General features: G+C 46.6%; 2 protein-coding genes across 7 annotated transcripts; one reads left to right on the top strand and one right to left on the bottom strand.

The window, feature by feature from the left end:
* The first annotated feature begins 673 nt into the window (after positions 1–673).
* LOC136486022 (uncharacterized) lies at positions 674–13,636 on the top strand. Of its 5 annotated transcripts, none has more exons than XM_066482789.1 (13): positions 674–928; positions 1,392–1,491; positions 1,599–1,726; positions 1,999–2,179; positions 2,268–2,377; positions 3,829–3,912; positions 3,989–4,037; positions 4,132–4,223; positions 10,104–10,227; positions 10,375–10,451; positions 10,543–12,158; positions 12,428–12,844; positions 12,924–13,636. In XM_066482789.1, coding segments are annotated over exons 1-13 (3,501 nt in total). In that variant the 5' UTR covers positions 674–926; the 3' UTR covers positions 13,445–13,636. The 5 variants fall into 5 exon arrangements, with proteins under 5 accessions (XP_066338886.1, XP_066338884.1, XP_066338885.1 ...); XM_066482787.1 differs by having other exon boundaries at positions 1,996–2,173; positions 10,098–10,227; XM_066482788.1 differs by having other exon boundaries at positions 1,996–2,179.
* Positions 13,637–14,141: 505 nt separating this feature from the next.
* LOC136486024 (probable LRR receptor-like serine/threonine-protein kinase At1g67720) lies at positions 14,142–20,045 on the bottom strand. Of its 2 annotated transcripts, none has more exons than XM_066482791.1 (15): positions 19,707–20,045; positions 18,440–18,986; positions 17,836–18,341; positions 17,588–17,720; positions 17,426–17,497; positions 17,277–17,345; positions 17,130–17,201; positions 16,825–16,893; positions 16,493–16,644; positions 16,177–16,400; positions 15,905–16,031; positions 15,457–15,522; positions 15,173–15,356; positions 14,952–15,087; positions 14,142–14,840 (listed from the first exon to the last, which is right to left on the bottom strand). In XM_066482791.1, the coding sequence occupies exons 1-15, from the start codon at positions 20,026–20,028 to the stop codon at positions 14,475–14,477; spliced, it is 3,045 nt and encodes a 1,014-aa protein (XP_066338888.1). In that variant the 5' UTR covers positions 20,029–20,045; the 3' UTR covers positions 14,142–14,474. The 2 variants fall into 2 exon arrangements, with proteins under 2 accessions (XP_066338888.1, XP_066338887.1); XM_066482790.1 differs by having other exon boundaries at positions 16,177–16,418; positions 19,707–20,044.
* Between the last annotated feature and the right edge of the window lie 1,134 nt (positions 20,046–21,179).

Here is a 21,179-nt window from a genome sequence, read left to right as displayed (position 1 = left end):
TTCCGGTGTAATTTAGTGTTCGACGCCGTGTAATCTTTCGTGTAATTCCAGATTTATGAAATGTGTTGTAGTTTCGCCTAAGGGGAGTGGATCCTAATTCACTCTTTTGTAAACCCTCGCGTTAGGAGACGTACTTGTGTTGTAGTTTTTGCTCTTTCCACCTATAATGTAATCCTAGCTAATGTTGTGCTTTGAATCTAAGTGTGTTAGTTGCTTGAGCCCAACTCCATCAAATACTTCTTTTCACTAACATGTCATTGATTTGCTGGCCTAGAATAGGCACCATGTAATGACAACCAACCTCTACGTTGGTTTACAACATTGTAATGAAAAAAACCATGTTACATTTTTCCCCATATTTTCTCATTTAATGTACCAAATAGACCAACTTTTAGTAGCAACGCGATGAAAAAATATATTAGACATATGAGCCATATTTTCTAAGATTTTTTCTATACCAAGCACATCACCCACAGCGAAGCACGGGCAACAATGGCCAGTAACAAGTAATAACCATGTGTATGGAATAATGACCATGTAAAAGAAACTGTAGGGGAGGAAGGTGGAAGGATGAATGCGGTGGTGCATTGCTGCCACAGCGAAGGAAGGCCACAGAGGATCCCACCATGCAGGCGCAGCCCTGTGTCCCTCCCTCCCTTCTTCCTCCACACCCGGCAGGCGCAGGCAGAGGCACATCGTAGGCACACCGCATCGCCCCCCTCCTCCTCCGTGTCCACAGCGCCCGCGCACCCCAACCACAAGGAACAAGTCGGAGTCCAGCCATCCGACCTTGAATCCGCTCGCTCTCCTGCTTGATCCCGCCGCCGCCGCCGTCGCCATCTCAATCGCCCACTCCTCCCTCTCCCTCTAGGGTTCCCTGCCGCTCCCGCGAATCGCGCAATCGGAGACCCCCGGCCCGCCCTCCAATGTGAGTTCCTCTCCCTCCCGCTACTCGACTTCCTCTTTTCGGCTCGATTCACTACAATCTCATGGCGATTTCGCCGCCCCGCCCTCTTCTTCTGTAATTATTGCTGTTGTTATTATTAATATTAGTCCGTCGTGTATCCCCGTAGCAGAGCAATCCGGTGGAATTTAGGACTGTCATATGTTTCTGCCTATGGATTTAAAGTTGGATGTCTGATTTGATAGAATCGGGCAACGTTCGATGCCCTCTGTGTCTTCTACACTTCAATCAGTCTCCCATGTATCAGTTTATCCTGTGAAGTGCCCCGATATTTGGGATCTCAAGTTCCTGATACTGTACCTTAAGGATTGATTGATTCATGTCTTATCTGTTCGAGTCTGGGCCGTCTTCTTATTCTTCCACATGCATAATACTTGGGACTTGGGTGGTTGTTTCTCCTCACGCTGGCTGACTTCCAATCCACCAGGACGACCATGAGCGACGATGGCGACCGCACCTGCCCGCTCTGTGCCGAGGAGATGGACATCACTGACCAGCAGCTCAAGCCATGCAAATGCGGCTACGATGTATGTCTACCGATCCTCCTCCTATCCTATCATATCGATCAGATTGCAGCCTGCCTTGCCTGCGCTGTGTGCCATCATCTAATAATAACTGCCACTTAACTCTGCAGATTTGTGTTTGGTGCTGGCACCACATCATAGACATGGCTGAGAAGGAGGAAACAGAGGGCCGCTGCCCTGCATGCCGCACACGCTATGACAAAGACAGGATCGTCAAGATGGCTGCCACTTGTGACAGGTCTGTCGCAATGCTTCTCTTCTTACCAATCAATTTCTGTAGTGCTTCAGCAGACTACAACATTTGTGATGATTACCCTCAGCAGACTACAACATTTGCGATCGATTACCCTTTTATTTATCATGGGAAATATGAATAGTTAGGTCTTTGCTATTGATTACCCTTTTATATATCATGGGAAATAGGAATAGTTAGTTAACTGGACCCATCTGTGAAAGTTGACCTTGCCACTAGGTATCTCAAACTTACCTTTACATTGATGATGGAAGCAGGACGGTGGCAGAGAAAAATGCAGAGAAGAAGCACAAGACCCAAAAGGTTAAGCCAAAGGCAGCACCACCAACAACAGCAATGTCAACCGTAGAATCTAAGAAGCATCTGGCTAGTGTCAGGGTTATCCAGAGAAATCTGGTGTACATAATTGGGCTACCTGCGCATTTATGCAACGTGAGCGTGAGTTCACATCCAGATTTGTCCAAGTTGTGTGTGATATGTTTACATTTTACTTCTCATACCAACTCTACAATTATTTCTTGTTTAGGTACTTGAGCGCAGGGAATACTTTGGTCAATATGGGAAAGTTTTGAAGGTTTCAGTTTCCCGTCCGACTGGGCCTCCCTCTCAGGCATCAGCAAACAGCAATATTAGTGTGTATGTCTCTCTGAACCGTACCTTGTACATGCATGATATGTTCGTACTTCATATGCAGTTAGATTTCTACTTTCAGTACTGGTCAATTAGCCTAATGGTATATCAAATAATTATCCACTTTCTATGCAATCACATGTTTCAAGTTTCTAATGCTTCCTTGTAATACTGGACCATTGGTATTATAAGAAAGTAAATTCAGACTTCAATCTTGTTATTATGTGTAGTGAACTTGGTGAAAATGTGATATTATGTCCATATCCTTGCAAGTAGCTCAGTCATTTAAGTTTAATCTGAACTACTTAGCAGTGTGATTTGCTGATTTGCATAACTGCTTGAAAGTAACATTTGTATCCTCATTGCCAACATTAGGATATGTATTGTATTATTGGCGTGAAATTCAAAGAACCAGATAGATGCAAGGTATCTGTTTCTGGGCTAAGCTCAGAACCCAATCCTGCATGTGCAGATATAGATGAAATTCATCTCTTAATGAAATGCCTAATTTTCTTAGTTTGAGTACTTTATATTGTTCTCCTGGGATGTGTTTTTTAGTTTCTGGGTGATTTCTATTGGAAATCCCAAGAAAGTGTCTGGATGTATTCTGAAACTGTGTTATGCCTGCCTTAAAAAAAGAAACTGTGTTATGCCAGAAACATGCATTGTTTATAATTAAACAGAACTGAGTTAGGGATTATCATTAAGGCATTAACCAAAATGGAGTTAGGGTGCCTTTTTTTTCTAGTGTAGAAATTGCTGTGTATATTAAAATTTGCATGCTTGCAACACGTCTAATATGGATTGTATTTGAGTGGTCTCTTTGTTAAAGAACATGTGAAATTAGAGTTGTAGTCTTCTAGAACACACTGTTCCTCTTCTTTACTTTCTCTACATAATTCTTGCATGTGTTGATATGTTGCCGTTACTCATTGGTTTAGCTATCCTTATATGTACATGTTGTTACATGAACCAATTAGTTTTTCCCTGAAGAGATTATGCTACCTACTGATTTGTTGAGGATCTAGTAATCATGGTCCTAAACTGTTTAAGAACCATTGGTGTTATTTGCATGTTGTTGCAACAAGTTATTCCCTCGAGTCACAGATAAGTGACCTTTTGCGCTGTGTGCAGTCAGTATTTAAACATTGATCATCAACACCTCTTGACATAGTTAGATTGAATAAAACATTGATCATCAACACCTCTTGACATAGTTAGATTGAATATGTGAAAATGACATGAGCGTATCTGTCTCGAATAGTAGTTGCATAATGTTATGATATTTCTGTACTTTGTAATTATTGCAAGCAATGGGAACTAGCAGTCAAAGGTACACATTAATGACTGTGGACGTCTTATTTGTGACAGTAGGGAGTGTTCTGTTTGTGTAAGAGTTAGATACAGAATTTCTGCTCTTGCTTAAACAATGATGGATTCTTGTCAAATGTGTACAGTTATATTACTTATGCCAAAGAAGAAGAGGCCATCTGGTGTATTCAAGCTGTACACAACTTTGTCTTGGAAGGGAAAGTGTTAAGGTGAGTTTCTATACTTTGTTCTCTTGTTTAAGTTTTTTCACAACATAGTAACTCAAATGGTTGTTGACTGTTGCAGGGCATGCTTTGGTACTACGAAGTATTGCCATGCATGGCTACGAAACATGGTACAATTGTTGCTTCGTTCTGATATCTTCATTTACTTAGTACTTACTCTACTACCCAATTCACTTATTCTGACTGTTTCTTGTCTTTTCTCAGACATGTGGGAATCCAGATTGTCTCTATTTGCATGATGTAGGCAGTCAGGAGGATAGTTTTACTAAAGATGAGATCATCTCAGCATATACGAGGTAGTACTGAGCTATTTTAACATATCTTGTGGAACCTTAGTTTCTTGTTCTGCTTCCTTATTAATTTTAGCCCTAAGTCATGTGCTAGTCCTGGCTATCACTTTCCTTCTCTGTCTAAACTACTTGTGTTGGTCCCTCGGCTGCCCTGCACAGGTAAGCAGTAAGCTTATCAGCACACTTACTCACTATGGCTAGAGGTAGAAGAAGATATTGAGAACAGCTCACACACACAGCACAAGCCCAACGCTGGCCGAAAGCTCTACTTCTGGATGTGGCAAACTGAACTACTCTTTTGCATTGCCTTAGGTGTGATATATATACAAGTGTTAGTACCTCTACAAGGTACATAGTTGTTGGTGAGTACACCAACTACCTACTCTTAAGGTACACTAACTACTCCTAGTACTAGCAGTACAAAGCTTACATCAGCCCACTGCCAAGACATGGCTGATGTAATAGCTACCAACTAATGTACTAGAGGTGGCCTATTGCCATACTGCTACAGCAGTAGAGACTGGACAGCCGAGCTGACCAAATGCCAACTCTGCTGCAGCAAGAGAGAGAGATCAGCAGCAGATTATGTCTTACAATTCTTTCCCTAATCCTGCTGCTAACCTGATGCTTTGACCTCATCCATGCTAATCATCTTCCTCAGCTCCATGAACCGCAGGCGCTCGAGTGACTTGGTGAGGATGTCAGCGAACTGTCTGCCGGTCTCGACGAACTCGATGACGATCTGCCCTCCATCGATGCAGTCCCGGAGGAAGTGGAACTTGATGTCAATGTGCTTGCTCCGGTCGTGGAAGACAGGGTTCTTGGCGAGGGCAATGGCAGGTTGGTTGTCCACCATCAGAGCTGGCGGGTGAGCTTCCTCGCCGGTCAGCTCGCCCAGCAGCCGGCGCAGCCAGACAGCCTGGCACGCCGCCGTGGCTGCTGCGACGTACTCCGCCTCGCACGTCGATAGCGCCACGATCTTTTGCTTCAGCGACTGCCAAACAATGGGGGGCCGCTCCAAGGAAGACGAGCACGCCGGAGGTGCTCTGTCGCCCGCCATGTCTGCGTTGCTGAAAACAGTGAGCTCCGGCTCACCTTCCTTTGCCTTGGGGGGTGCCTCACTGAAGACCGTGAGCCGTAGCCCACCCTTGCCGCCACTCTTGGGGAAGATTGATCGCTTGATCGAGCGTCCCCTTGACGTAGCGCAGCAGCCTCTTCACCACCATCCAGTGATCCTCGCGCGGGTCCTCCATGAAGCGACTGACATACCAGACCGCGAACGTGATGTCCGACCGAGTATGCGTGAGGTAGCGCAGCTCGCCGACGATGCTCCGGTAGCGCGCCGCGTCCACCTTCGTTGCCATGCTGTGCTTGGACAGCTTCAGCTGCTCCTCCATTGGAGTTGCGCACGGCTTGCACTCCGCCATGCCGCTGCGCTCCAGTAGCTTCTCCGCATAGGCGCGCTGGCCCAGGGAGATGTGCTCCTTCTCCTGCCTCACCTCAACGCCGAGGTAGTAGGAGAGCGCGCCGAGATCGCTCATTTTGAAACGAGCAGCCATTTCGCGCTTGAAGCCGTCGATGTCCTCCGCCCGCGCTCCAGTGACGATTAAGTCGTCCACATACACGCCGACGACGAGCTCCTTCTTCCCCCATCGCCGCGTGTACAACGCGTGCTCTGTGGCGCAGCGAGTGAACCCAAGCTCACCCAAGGTGGCGTCGAGCTTGGCGTTCCACGCCCGAGGGGCCTGCGCAGCCCGTAGAGCGCCTTGCGCAGCTTGAGCACCCTGTGTTGAGCGCCCTTGACGGCTAAGCCCGGAGCTTGCTTGACGAAGACCGTCTCCGCGAGCTCGCCGTTGAGGAACGCAGACTTGACGTCGAGGTGGTGGACGCACCAATCCTTTCGCTGCAGCCATGGCCAACAGCAAGCGAACGGATTCCATTCGCGCCACCGGAGCAAAGACTTCCTCGAAGTCGATGCCCTCACGCTGCACGAAGCCGCGGGCGACGAGCCGAGCCTTGTACTTGACAATGGCGCCGCGCTCGTCCCGCTTCACCTTATAGACCCACTTCAACCCGATCGGCCTGCAGCCCATCGGTGGATCTACCAGCTCCCATGTCCCATTGTCCTCGATGGCCTTCATCTCTTCCAACATCGCTCGGCGCCAATTGTCGTTGCGTTCAGCCACTGCAAACGTCGGTGGCTCCTCTACACTAACAAGGAGCAGCTCGGGGTCATCGAGAAAACGACTGGCCAACCCAGGAGCTCCCCCTTCACCGACGATGTTGTCCACCCGCCTGAACCGGACCTCCTCGCCGTCGTGGAAAGCGTCCACGTACTCGTCGATGTCGGTGGGTGGAGAGGTGAACTCGATCGGTGGTCCATGGCCTCCTTGTTCTGCCGGAGTGGTCGGCATCGCTGCTGGACCGCTCGGCACCACTGCCGGAGTGGTCGGCATCGCTGCTGGACCACTCGGCACCACTGCCGGAGTTTTCGGATCCACTGCTGGAGTGGTCGGCACTGCTGCTGAAGTGCTCGGCACCCCCTCTGGAGTGGTCGGCATTGCTTCTGGACCGCTCGGCACCTCTTCTCCAGCGTCTCCACCACCGTGGATGACTAAGTGTTCGACGACGAAGGTGCTGCTCAAGCTGCCAGCTTCCCCCGTGCCCGGACCCTCCCAGTCCCAGGCCGCCATCTCATTGAACACCACATCCCTAGAGATCACCACCTTGCCTCTCTTGGGATCATAGAGCCGATACGCCTTGGTGCCCTCCTTGTAGCCCAGGAGCACCATCGGCGTGCTCCTGTCTTCCAGCTTGCCAAGGTGAGGCTTGGTGTTCTTCACATGGCCGACGTAGCCAAATGTCCTGAGGAAGGACACATTCGGCTTGCGTCCATGCCAAGCCTCGAACGGCGTCTTGCCCTTCAGGGCCTTGGTGGGCACGCGGTTGAGGATGAACACCGTCGTGGTCACCGCCTCTCCCCATAACTTTGCCGGCATGTTTTTGGCCTTCATCATGGATCGATCCATGCCGACCACCGTCTGGTTCCGCCGCTCCACCACGCCATTCTGCTGTGGCGAGTACGGCGCCGTGTGGTGTCGTACCACACCCTGATCCGCGCAGTACGCAGCGAACTCCACTGAAGTGAATTCGCTGCCGCGATCAGTCCGCAGCACGCGTAGCTTCTTGCCGCTCTCCGCCTCCACGCGCGCCTTGAACTTCTTGACCACTTCCGCTGTCTCGGTCTTGCTGGTCAGAAGCTGCAGCCACATGAACCGGTTGTAGTCATCCACCAGCAAGATGAAGTACTTGCGCCCGCCGTGCGTCGCCGGCGTGATCGGCCCACAGAGGTCACCATGGACCAGCTCGAGGGCCTCTGTCGCGCGGTACTTCGCCGTCTTCGGGAACGGCAGCCTTCTTTGCTTCCCGACCAGACAACTGTCACACAGCTCGCCTGCGTGCTCGATATGAGGCAGCCCAGTCACCATCTTCTCCAGCCGACCAAGAGCGTCGAAGCTGAGATGGCCATACTGGGCATGCCACAGCCACGGCTCCTCCGTGTGCCGTGCAGCCAAGCAGATGGGCTGGTCCAAGTCGAGCAGGTACAGCCGGTTCTGGGACCTCTTCACCTTGGCAAGAAGCCGCTGCTCTCGGTCCCTGATCCTGAGGACGTCGTCCTTGATCAGTACCTCACTGCCGCGCTCATCCAGCTGGTCAATGCTGATGATGCTTGAACGCAGCTGCGGGATGTAATATACATCCGTCAGCGTGAGGTGCTCGACGTTCTGGCACCTGAAGATGATGGTGCCGCGCCCTCGGATGCCACCCTTGAGCCTTCACCGTGCCGGTCACGTTGCCGTCGAGCTCAGAGAAGGCTTCCTTGGAGCCCGTCATGTGGTTGCTGGCGCCGGAGTCCAGGTACCACCGCTGCTCCTGCTCGCCGCCCACACGTCCGAGGTGGACTTGGACGCGCGGTTCGTCAAGGTTGACAGCCTTCAGAGCCTTGCCATGCCCTTCCACCGCCATCACCTCTCCCTTCTTCTTGGCCTCAATGTCGTGCAGTGCACAGAACGTCGCCATCAAGAGAGTGGCCTCATCATCCTCATCAGCCTGCACTAAATGAGCCTCAGCCTTCTTCTCCTGCGTGCGATTTGGGCACTCCTTTGCCCAATGGCCCGTCTTCCCGCAGCGTCGTCAAGCGTTGGGGTCGACCTTCTTCTTCTTCTTCTCCGAAGAAGCCTTGCCGCTGTTCGTCGTTGCTGTGGCCTGCTCACTCCTTCTCCTTCATGCGGACAGCTCACTCCTCTGTCAGCTGCAGCTTGCCGATGTCCGTCGTTGCTGTGGCCTGCTCCATGCGCTCGTCCACCGCCCGCAGACGGCCTGTCACATCCTCAATGGTGAGGGTGGACAAGTCCAGCATCGTCTCTATGGAGAGAGCGATCTGGATGTACTTCACCGGCACGGAGTGGAGGTACTTGGAGACCGCCTCTTCTTCGTCGATGGTGACTCCGTGGCTCCTCAGCTTGCTGATGAGCGGCTGCAGGCGGAGGGAGAAGTCCTCCACCGACTCACCATCCTTGAACTTGAGGTTGGCGTACTCCTGCTTCAGCAGCTGGGCCGTCGCCTTCTTTGCGCGGTCGGAGCCGATGCGCATCGCTGCAATGGCCTCCCACGCCTCCTTAGCAGAGTTCTTCGCCCCCAACGGCTCCCTGTACTCCTCTGGCACAGCAGCGAGGATAGCTTCCAACGCTGACATGTCTTCTTCGTTGTCGGTGCCCTTGTCAATGGCATTCCAGAGCCGTCGGGCTCTGAGCTTAACCTTCATAGTCACCGCCCACTCACCATAATTGGTGTGAGTCAGCGTCGGCCAACTGGTGCTGTTGACCTCCCGCACCGTGCGCACGACGACCTCCTGTCGTGGTTGGGCAGCCACAGCAGCGCCGCTGCTGTCGCCCATCTCCGAACCGTCCATCATCGCTAGCAGTTAGTCCGGCGATGGCGCTTGTATGGTTCTGATACCACTTGTTGGTCCCTCGGCTGCCCTGCACAGGTAAGCAGTAAGTTTACCAGCACACTCGCTCACTATGGCTAGAGGTAGAAGAAGATATTGAGAACAGCTCACGCACACACAACACAAGCCCAGCGCTGGCCGAAAGCTCTGCTTCTGGATGTGGCAAACTGAACTACTCTTTTGCATTGCCTTAGGTGTGATATATATACAAGTGCTAGTACTTCTACCAGGTACATAGTTGTTGGTGAGTACACCAACTACCTACTCCTAAGGTACACCAACTACCTACTCCTAAGGTACACCAACTACTCCTAGTACTAGCGGTACAAAGCTTACATCAGCCCACTACCAAGACATGGCTGATGTAATAGCTACCAACTAATGTACTAGAGGTGGCTTACTGCCATACTGCTACAGCAGTAGAGACTGGACAGCCGAGCTGACCAAATGCCAACTCTGTTGCAGCAAGAGAGAGAGAGAGATTATGTCTTACAACTTGTACTCACATTGCCTTTTTGAAAACACCATTTATTTTCCACTTTTGGATAAGTTAGTCCCTTGAAGCCATACAAGCAAAGTCTTACTATGTATAAGCTGTTGGTGTTCTCTGTGGGTTTATTTACAAAAACGTGTCTTCTTCAATGTGGATGCGTATTATATTAAGTGTTGCTTTGATGAACTCATCCCTATGCAAAATTTTATTATGTATAAGCTGTTGGTGTTCTTTGTAAGTTGATTTAGAAAAAAGTATGCGTGCTTCAATGTGGATGTTTTATTATATTAAAGTACTGCTTTGTTGAACTTTGTGCTAAAACAATTTTGATAGTTTCAATTGCTACTTTTCATTCACTCTTCTACATTCCTGTCAGGACTAGAGTCCCCCAGATGGCATCTAGTGTTTCACAAAGACGTACAGGCACTGTGTTGCCTCCTCCAGGAGATGATTTCTCTTACAGTGCAGTGGTTTCAGCCAAGCATACATTCAAGAATGGAACACTTGTATGTTCTCTATGCTGAAAATTCAAAGTGCATTGGAAGACATGCCATTTTTTAAAACTTAATGCTGCTTTCTAGTCTAGGTTTAATCGATGATATTTCATCATGTTTTGGCTTACATACTCCATTAACTGGCCACCATCTGTGCAGAATACCACCAACCAGCCCAGACTTTCACCTCCAAACAGTAGTTCTGGGAGGTCCACACTTCCACCAGCTGCCTCATGGTATGGACCTCTAAAAGTCTTATGCTACCTTTTTTGCTATGCATTGAAGCTGAGGACTGTGTTAATGATTTTCCCCCTTTTTTATGTGCAGGGGGCAGCGCGATTTGAATGCCAGGACAACAGCTACTGGGGCGACATCATCACAATCTCATACAAAACCTAAATCAGAATCACAGAGTAATCCATTTTCAAGTTCTTCAGTAATTTCCAGTACAAAAACACCCTCTTCGTGGAATGATGATACAAGTACAGCAACAAAAATGTCTGAAGGACAGCAAGTGTCAGAAAAAGAGTCTAAAACCTTGCAGCCATATAAGCCTGGTATTTCAAAGGAAACACAAGCTCTATCATCACTGGAGTCATCACTGGACATAGATTTCTCGACAATACCTTCAGCTTGGAATGATGATGACATTGTAGTATCAGATGGGATATCAAAAGGAAGCGATGAAAATCAAGTTGCAAATGAAAATGGCGAGCTAACCCATCCAGCATCTAAGCCACTGGTTTTATCTAAGAATGACATAACAATGAACAACATTACCAGCAAAAGTCCTTCAGATTTTGTATCAAGTATAGCAATATCTAAATCAGATGTAAGTACGAGTGATGGTGACCACTCACTTACCAATATTACTCCTAAAAGCCTTACTTCAAAGGCTGTAGACTGCCAATCTAGTCATGCTTCTGGGGAGAAAATATTGGAGGATACTGGATCCAGGAACACTGACATGGAGAAGCTATCTGCTCAGATATCTTCAGTAAAATTAGGTGGCAACAATGATATTCAGAGTATGGCAGTGCCATGCACATCGGTTGATGTGCCTATGGATCAGAATTTTGACAAAGACCAACCTCATCCCAATCTTGATGAGTTCTTCTTACCTTCAGAAAATAAGGATACTATTCTTTCTTGTCAATATAGTTCTGATAAGCGTCTTGATTGGAGTTCAGAGCTGCAAAATTGTGGCGTGACTCCTTTAAATGATATAGTAGATTCTACAATGCTCACTGACAAACTTCATAGTATACTGCTGGATGGTTCAAAGCAACCATCATATTCGTCATTTGCCCAATTTCCTAGTACATTAGATAATTCGTTGTGGAATGATACAGAAAGTAACCCTGCATTGACGATTGGCACTAGAGCATCTTCACAGACAGGGTTTTCTTCAATAAATAACACTTATGTCTTGCCAAATGAAGGTCAAGATGGGCTAGGGACTGTATATACACATGGTAATGTTTCTGGGCATCCTGGAATAGGAAGTCATCAGCATAGAGCAATGGGTTCAGATAGTATAGGAAGTTTTGACAAGACCATAAGCATAAATAAGGATGAGAGCAGAATAATTTCTGATATGTTGTCGTCAGAGTTTAATCCGTGGGATGATTCATATTCGACTGCTAACAATTTTGTTAGGATGCTTAGGGAATCTGAAAATAATGATGTCCATTTCACTGCGCCTTCATGGAAATCAGGAACTGGGAGCAAAGAGTCCAGATTTTCATTTGCTAGACAGGATAACCAAGGAAACTTGTTAGATTCATCTCTCAGAAACTGTGGTACTGGTACTGAGCAGAATTTCAGTTTGCTGCCCCAGAATTCTCGAGGAAATATTTACCAGAATGGCCTTTCATTCCAATCTCTAGAAAATGATTTTTCCAATAGCAACTCTCTTGGTGTATTAGATATGGCAACTGCTGGTGAGTACTGTGATACCTTTTCACTACTTTGCCTGACTGAGCAGAATGATAGGTACTGTAAATCACAAAAAAAAAAAAAAAAAAAAAAAGAATGATAGGTACTGTAATTGAATGAACTTATTTCTGTGTGCTGCACTTATTTTTCATTCAGTATTGGTAAAGATATTCTGACTCATGCAAATAGATTGTTGATCTGTTGGTGCTTATTATGTGATTTTTATGTTTACCAGTGATAAGTTTATGTGCTTACGAAGAATTTGCTTTCTCAGGTACATCGAGGTCTAAAATATCTGCCCCCCCAGGATTTTCAGCACCAGCAAGAGTCCCCCCTCCTGGATTTTCTTCTGCATTTCCATCCCAGGATAGTTTGAACCCCACTCCTGGGTTTCCTTCTGGAATTTCGTCTCATGATGGGTCTATCCCCCTTCCTAGATTCCCTTCTGCATTTTCTTCTGGAATTTCAGCTCAGGAAGTGTCTAAGCCCCCTACTAGACTGCCTTCTCCATTTTCTTCTGGATTTTCATCTCAGGATGGACCTAATACCTCTTCTAGGTTCCCTTCTGCTTTTTCTTCTGGACTTCCATCACATGATGGCCCTAATCCCCCTTCTAGATTTCCTTTTGCATTTTCTTCTGGATTTTCATCACAGGATGGGTCTAATCAGTCATATGGCTCAACATACCAAGGTTTGTTTCCTGTCTCAGTATTTTTTCTTATTTTCCTATAACTAGTTTGATTTCTCATGCCTTTTGCGGTTCTTCACAGACAATCTTCTCCGGGATACTGTTTTGGGTGGCAACAGTAATCATTACCAATCTCAGTTTGGAAGGCACTCAAGTGATATGGAGTTTGATGATCCTGCTATATTGGCTGTGGGCAAAGGACTGATGCCTGGAATTGGCGATTCAGGGCTGGAGATGAAAAATTCTCCTGCTTTTCAAGCACAGTTGCAACCAGCAAGTAGCGATCCAAGGTTTCAGTTACATGTACAGCCAAATGTGCAGTCTCATCAAAACCTGAGATTCACAGACCCTATGCAGGATGGCTTGAACCATATGAACGATAATTACCTGGCATCCAGATTTTTAGCTCAGAACCATGGTCCTGTATCCCCTTATGTGCACATTCCGCAACAACCCAGAAACTCGCAGGTTACAAATGGTCACTGGGATGGGTGGAGTGATTCGAGACAAGGGAATAACACGAGGGTGTTATATCCAAGTGAAGCGAACAAGTTGCACATGCTGGGTTCAAATGATATCTATAACAGAGCCTTTGGAATGTGATTGTCTCCTGGGATAATGTGTGACTTTGTGCTGACATGTTGTAACTTGGGGCATTTTGTGGAAGTAACTGGTTGCACACAACGCACAGTATACCTGAGGTGGATAGTGGTGTTGTGCTTATGAGCTGGTACACGAGTATTTATTGCTATTGGAATTGACCAAAATGAACCTGAGTTTTGGTCCAGCCATTTGAAATTACCAGGTATGCATGCCATTGGTTAGTTTTTTTTAGTGAGAGCAGGTGTTCTATGTATTGGTGCACAAATAAGTTGAAAACTTACCTTCCTTTTGGTTTATTTGTTGATGATCAGGTTCATTCTCTTCTGATTTGAGAAGCTTGAGTGAAAAGAAAGATTATGTGCCGAGAAGAACAAAGCAGCTGGAGCTGAAATAGATAGAGATATGTCTATAATGTGGTGTAGTGTGACTTGTGAGTGAAAGAGATTAAGAAGCTTAGGTGGGCTTGGCTTGTTGGCAGTTTGTTTTCTCGTGTCTGTACATGATGATTTTGGTCGGTGTTTGTAGTAACTTGGTGATCGGTGGCTCTATTGACTTGTGGTTGCTCTTGCTCCCTTCTGTTTGTGGCTGCCTGGCGAGTACATTTGTACAGGGAATTGAGTTTATGTCAATTGAAGGAATTGAGGTGACGGTTTACAAGAAAGTCATAACTGTCAGTGTTACCCATGGTATAATAATATACGATACTGCACTGGTTTCTTTGCTAGCATTACTTCGTTTGTTTCAACAACAAATCCCTTAACCTTTCTTAAAAACAAACTCTATGCTTCGATTTGTCTGCCAAAACTTTGTACGCTTAGTCTCCAGTTAGCTAAACATAATAAATTCTTACGCATTACATACAGCTCAGGGACCGGGTGGTTCTCTAGCCAGTTAGTTTCCTCTACATACAACTTGGGGACTCAGTGGTTCTCAAGCTACGACTCAAGACTGGCAACCCATAGTCCCATACATACGTAGGTACATACATACAAATAAGGCTGAGGCCTTAGTGCTGCTGCTCACTATGTTCTCATCTGAGACCTGGCCGCATGAGCAGCTCGTCGAAGGATGCTCCGTTCTGCTCCAAGTCCACCGCCACACTACCTGAATTGTTGTTCGCGGACGACGAGGCACCACCCATGGACCTGTTGTTGTTGGACACGAGCAACTGCTGTTGGATGGTAGAGCGCTGCATCTCCTGGGGTCCCCGCTCGATGGCAATGGCGTCCTGGATCTCCTTGAGCACCTCAGAGATGGGAGGCCTCTGCGCGCCCTTGGGCTTCACACACATTATGGCCACCTCCGCGATCTTCCACACCGACTGCAGGTCATAGCCTCTGTCCAATGATTTGTCAACGATGGCGTGGATGTTCCCACTCTCGATGTGCGATCGGGCCTGCCATGTTCATTTGTTTAATTTAGTTTTTACATCCACTGCTTTTGCTTCAGCAGAAACTCACTGATGGAACAGGAAGCAAAACTGATGCTAGTACTGTTCACTTCTTACCCATGCCACAATGTTACGGCAGTTGAGCCCAAAGTTGTCATTTGAGATGGGTTCATGGCCAGAGATGAGCTCCAGCAAAATCACACCAAAGCTGTAGATGTCGCTCTTCTCTGTTAGCTGCTGCGAGATATAGTACCTAACCACACCAGGACAAAATCGATTCTTTAGACAACATGAGACAAAATGATACAAAACACCTCAGCCAGATTGCTTGGCCTTACTCTGGGTCCAGGTATCCCACTGTTCCTCGAACTATACTTGACACATGAGACCCATCCACTGCAGGTTTCGATAGCCCAAAGTCTGCAACTTTTGCTCTCATGTTCTTGTCTAGGAGAATGTTGCTGCTCTTCAGGTCTCTATGGATAATTGTTGGGGAGCATCCTGTGTGGAGATACTCTATACCTGATTTTTGCAATTTCACATTCAGAATCAGAACCGTGGTGGCTAATTTCTCCATATTCAATATACAAGTAGTGAATTGTGAAACCAGCAGACCACAAACCTTTTGCAGAATCTTCTGCGATCTCAAGACGCTTCAGCCAGCTAGTTATCTTTACATTATCAGCTCCTGCGAAACACCACCAAAAGTTTACCCTCATCTGTATATGTTTTCTCTGTTGACCATGGGGTGCTGTCATCTAACACTTCATGTTGCTGCTAGGGTTGAATCACAATTGAGAGCTAAACTAGAGATATCTGGCATACACAAAAGCCTGTCTATCATTAAGGAGAATCTGATCTAACTTCATGTTTGAGTTCAGTTAATTAAGCACGCGCGAATGCTCTGCAGTTCCAAAAGATGTAAAATCAACAGTAGGAGCATTCTTTTAGTTAAGTTATATACCAGAAACATTTAGCTTGTCTGCTTCTGGAAGAATAACTATCCACCTACTGACAGTTTGTCGTTGGTCCTACATTGTAGATTTACCATCAGTTGGATGTGGACTTACCACAGAGGTGCTCTTTTAGTGTCCCATTATGCATGAACTCATACACTAATATGTTTTTGCCATCTTGTTGACAGTAACCAAGGAATGTAACCAGGTGTCTATGATGTATTCTGGAAAGCAATGTCACCTGAAACAAGATGTTAGCCAGCTACATATATGCAAGAACACACTAAGTTCCGTATTTCAGGCTGCCATAATTCAGAATTGCATAAAAAAGTATAGATCCGGTTACGCAACTATTTTGAACTAATGTTGAGAGTATGAGAACAAACCTCGTTCAAGAATTCTCGGATTCCCTGATAGGAGTCGTTTGTGAGAAGTTTGACTGCAATCTCTCTCCCATCAGCCAGCTTCCCATAGTATACTATGCCAAAGCCTCCAGAGCCAATTCTTCTCTCAAATTTGTCAGTAGCATCTTCAATTTCAGATAAAGAAAATCTGTGTGCTGATTCTGTAGCTACTTCACTAAAGTATGAACCAAGTTTTTTTGCTGGTGCTGCAATAACAACAGTGTCTGGAGATGGCAAAAGAATCACTGCATGCCCTAGCATAATATCAGATATGCCAATTGAGCTAAAGAGTGTGTACCTTCGTGAGATTTCTTCTTTCTCCTACATGTAATGAAATAGCACCCAATAGCAACACCCAGTAAGACAATGGCTCCAATCACCGCACATATAACAATTATGGTGTGGCTAATGCCATTGCTTACTATGTGAAGGCCACTGTTGCCTGAGAAGCTGCAGCATGAAACAATTAGAACATATGGGAGTCATGCGACCATTCTAAGAACAGCATAGCTATTTGATTTGTATATGTAAGCATTTTGATGGGACTGAAGAGTGAAGGCTGTCAAGCCACATTAGTGTTCAAAAGCATGATCTGAAATTAATAGTCTGCTTTAAGGACAGGATACTAACTTCAAAATAATGCTTCCCTTGAAAAGTGCTTTTGGAACCTGCCCAGACAGCTTGTTGTTTTGAACATATCTGCAAAAGTTTTAGTTCATAAGAGCAGTTCTTTTTTCCATAAAGATCCTCACAGATTTACTCATATCAAAAAGCCTAAATCACTAACATCAATTTGGGTTTCTTGAGCAGAAAAATGTAAGAAATGAATACAAATAAAAAAAATTCAGAAAGGAAAATAAATTGAAGAAATAATACACTATGCTCTCCAAAGTATGGAGAATAAGACAAGGTGCACACAACGATGTTTAACTTACACCTCTTTGAGGTTAGGTAGGTCTCCCAAAGAAGATGGCAATTCACCAGTTAACTGATTGTTCTCAAGGTGACTAGAATGAAGAAAAGCACCATATATTAGTACAATCATTTCACAATAACATATTACCAAAATAATGGAAACTCACATATACTGCAAATTACGGCATTCGCTAAAATCAGGAATTTGGCCAGAAAATGAATTACCATCAAGCCTTCTGCATTAGCAGAAACAAGTCGATCAGACAATAGAAGCCAAATACTTAGACAAGAGAAAGATAAAGTATTCAGTCCTTACAGCTCAACCAGCCCTGATAACTTTGTCAGTTCCACCGGGATAGTTCCTGTAATGTTCTTCCCAGACCATGTGCTGCAAGAAAAAAAAAAATTATTAGGTGCCAAATACTATTTCATTAAGGAAGGCAAAAAATTTAAGGCAGAAATGACATGGTTATCATACATTGAAAATACCCTTGGAGAAGCTTCTGAACTACATTGCACCCAGGACCATGATGCTGGTAAGCACGGATCACCACCCTCTTGTGCCCAACCTTCCTGTGGATATCGTGATACCATGCTGGCCATGATATTTGCTGTGAATGTTGCATACACCAATTCAGTCCCAAAGTGGATTTCTTATTCAGAAACATAAGGGGTTGTTGCAGCTAGGACAAAGAAAAGGTAGCAGAACCGTGCACAATCGCTTACCATCTTGTGATCCCATAGTAATTTGGACATATTTGTAAATCTCCAGGGCATTCAAAATAGGCCCCTTTGAAGAATCATTTGTCTTCCTGAACCCAAACGAGAAAACAAACAGAAGTGTCAAATTCGTGTAGCCCGGTTCATACAAACGGTATTTCCCTTGAGCATTCTCCTCCACATCAACAGTTGGTTTACTGAGTGCTGGCATGCCAGGGACCTCTAACTTAAATTTCCTCGTTTCATTTGGTGCCAGATCTTCAATTTCTGCAAAATATGAGACTCCCCAAGCATTTGCCGGGAAACCTTCCAAATCAAGGCGGTAGTTCAAGGACCCATCCTGGCCAACTACTGCTGTTTGCATGACCTTTTCAGGTGGTTCTTCGTTGGTACCGACGAATATGGGTTTGGTAGTTGATATTCTTTCAGTCCCTGGAGCAACATCAACAAGGTAATTTGCTCTCCTCACAGAATCAGATTCCCAAATTCTATCAAATGGATCATCAGGGTATCTGTGGAACAAGAATGTTGTTTATAACTGTGGTCAGGTGTGAAACCTATGTACAATGTAAAAGGCATGAGCATGCTCGGTGTTGTGCAGTGTTAGTACCTCACTGAATCATTGCTTGCTGCGCCAAAATTTATCCTCGCAGAGAGTCCAAGAAAGAAGCGCTTCTCATCAGTGGTGTAGTAGAGCGAACCATTAAACTGTCGAAGCTCGAGAGTAGAGATGAACGGCTGTCCCGTGCTGGCATTGGAGAGACAAACACTGAGCGTGGGAGCAGCAGCCAAGATAATGGCTTCCTCGACGACGGGTGTGGTGGCGTCGTCGACCACAATGGTTGACCAGGGAGACGCGCCGATGGAGATGTCGAACTCGGGGTAGACGTTGCTGTTGTCGAAGTTGCCGTAGAGGAAAGTGGCCCTGACGAGGTAGCGCGTCCGGTTCCTGACGTTCATGGTGTAGCAGTACTTCCTGTTGTCCGCGGGGAAGTAGCGCACGGTGGTGAGCTGCTGCTGGGCCTGCTGCGGGCCGTTCTGGACCAGCAGCTGCGCGGTCTGGCCGCCGCTGGAGACGAAGGTGGCGTCGGAGGTCCACTGGATCCCGATGGCATCCGTGTGATCGCGAGCTCCCCCGCAGTCCAAGCTGCTGAAACCTGCAGCACAGCGCAGGATGGGAAGGGGGCCAAATTAAAGATGAGATGGTGAAGTTTAGATTTAGTAGAACACACACAGTCGAAGCTAGTTGCTTACTCCGGTAGTACTCTTAGATTTATCATTTGTGGAATCCAAACTACCTAAGGCTGTTTAGTTCGCGAAACGAAAATTTTTGGATGTCACATCGAATGTTTTGGAATATCGGGAGGGGTTTTCGGATACTAATAAAAAACTAATTATATAGCTCGTCTAAAAATTGCGAGACGAATTTATTAAGCCTAATTAATTCATCATTAGCGCATGTTGGTTACTGTAGCACTTATGGCTAATCATGGACTGCTTAGTCTTAAAACATTCCTCTCGCGATTTCCGACCAAACTGTGCAATTAGTTTTTTTTTCATCTATATTTAATACTCCATGCATGTGCCACAAGATTCGACGTGATAGTTTGGGGAGAAAATTTTTGAAAACTAAACCAGGCCTAATTAAGGGGACCCAAGAATCGAACAGGGGGTCAGCGTGGATATGCACATTCATCTGCTTGCAATTTCGCAAATTTCCTAGAGAAGCTGGAACATTTCGCTCCCATGACATTGGCTATGAGTATGAATGCGTAAAGCTGGGTAGAAAAAGGGCGGCGCCGCCGTAAACAGAACAACAACAAAAAAGGGAATCTTTGGAGATGAGAATGGGGGATGGGAAGGGCAGGGCGGCTCACCAGGCTGCGCAGCTGACGGCGAGAGGAGGAGCAGCAGCAGCAGGTGGAAGTGCAAGTGGAGGAGGAGAGCAGCGGCGGCGGCGGAGAATCCGAAAGCCATGGAAGTTGGCTTGCGAGGTCCTCCGTCCACCGTCCTCCTCTCTCGCAGCCAGCGCCAGCCGCAGGCGCAGGGAGGGAGAGGGAGCAAGGCAGCAGCAGCTAGCTTCTTTTCGCCCGCCCCCACCCGAAGCCAAAGCCGCCGCTGGGCTGCTTCTTCTGCTGGTACTAACAGTAGCAGCAGGGAGTACGAGAGATTAGTGTGTGTTGGACCGTTGGTGGACATGAGATTGTTGTTGGAGGAAAATTCCACAACCACCACCACCACCTGCTCACTCTACTGTCTGGTAGTACTCTCAGTCAACAACTGAACAAGACCCACAACAAGGAGATGAGATGGAAATCCAGCTTTTCTTTTCTACCACACGTCCACACCATCCCGTCTTCACGCGGCGCTCGTCTTTAACTAGTGGTAAGGTGACTGGTTGCAAAATAATAATTTATTAAGTAAACAAATCGAGATAGGCAGGCAGACAGACATTTCGTCGTTTTTTCTTTTCTTTTCTTTTTTTTACAACAACCATTGGTCGTTGGAGAGAGAGAGAGAATGTGTGGGACAGGGGGCTGACTGTCTGCGCAGTACAAACCGGAACTGGAGGAGAAAAAAAAAGGTTGGTTTGGTATTTTGGGACTTTGGGTAGGGTGGGATCCCGAATTTCCTATCTATCCGTGCAACACAACACAACACAAATCAAAATCCAACCGAGCTTTGGTGCCAACTTAACAACTCCTTGTGACACAACACAAAACGACCCGCTTGCGTCACCCACCGCCCACTTCTGTTTCAGCCAGTCCTTTTTTCTCTGGGTTGCTAAACGTGCACATGGCTTTACCAAATATGAGCGCCTCTGCAAGCATGAATGCAGATGCAATTATGGTAACTGTAGTAACAGCGACCAACCCCAACCACCGATCATCTCAGGAGCAACCTGCATACAACCTAAGCCATGTCTTAGATGCATGGATGCATGTGTAAGTACAAATGGCCCTGCATATTCGGTGAATCGTTTTTATCTGATGGTAAGGAGGAGAGGCATTAAATGTGTCTATCTGCCCGACTTGTTTTTATCTGATGGTAACATGAAGGGGAGACATCAAATGTGTCCACCTGCTGTCGACCCATCTTGCGTAGGTGAAGATGTCTAGTGCTTTCAAACTTACTTAGTGAATTTCTGGATACCTTAGGGAATAGCTTCGGACACTGCTCGTTTCGTGCGCATAAAAATCCTGCCGCTTTCCTTTTGTTGGTCTCCGCGCCAGACTAAATAGTGGACTGCGCCAGGACCAATGACCGCTCCACCATTACAAAAGGCCTAGCCTAGCCACTTGGTACCACCACTCGGTGAGTCTTAGCTCACCTAGCCTTTTTCTCGAGCA

This window comes from Miscanthus floridulus, chromosome 10, assembly GCF_019320115.1.
Source record: "Miscanthus floridulus cultivar M001 chromosome 10, ASM1932011v1, whole genome shotgun sequence".
Classification (NCBI taxonomy): Eukaryota; Viridiplantae; Streptophyta; class Magnoliopsida; order Poales; family Poaceae; genus Miscanthus; species Miscanthus floridulus.
Note: the sequence above shows the minus strand (reverse complement) of the source record. Positions and strands in the feature narration are given on the sequence as shown.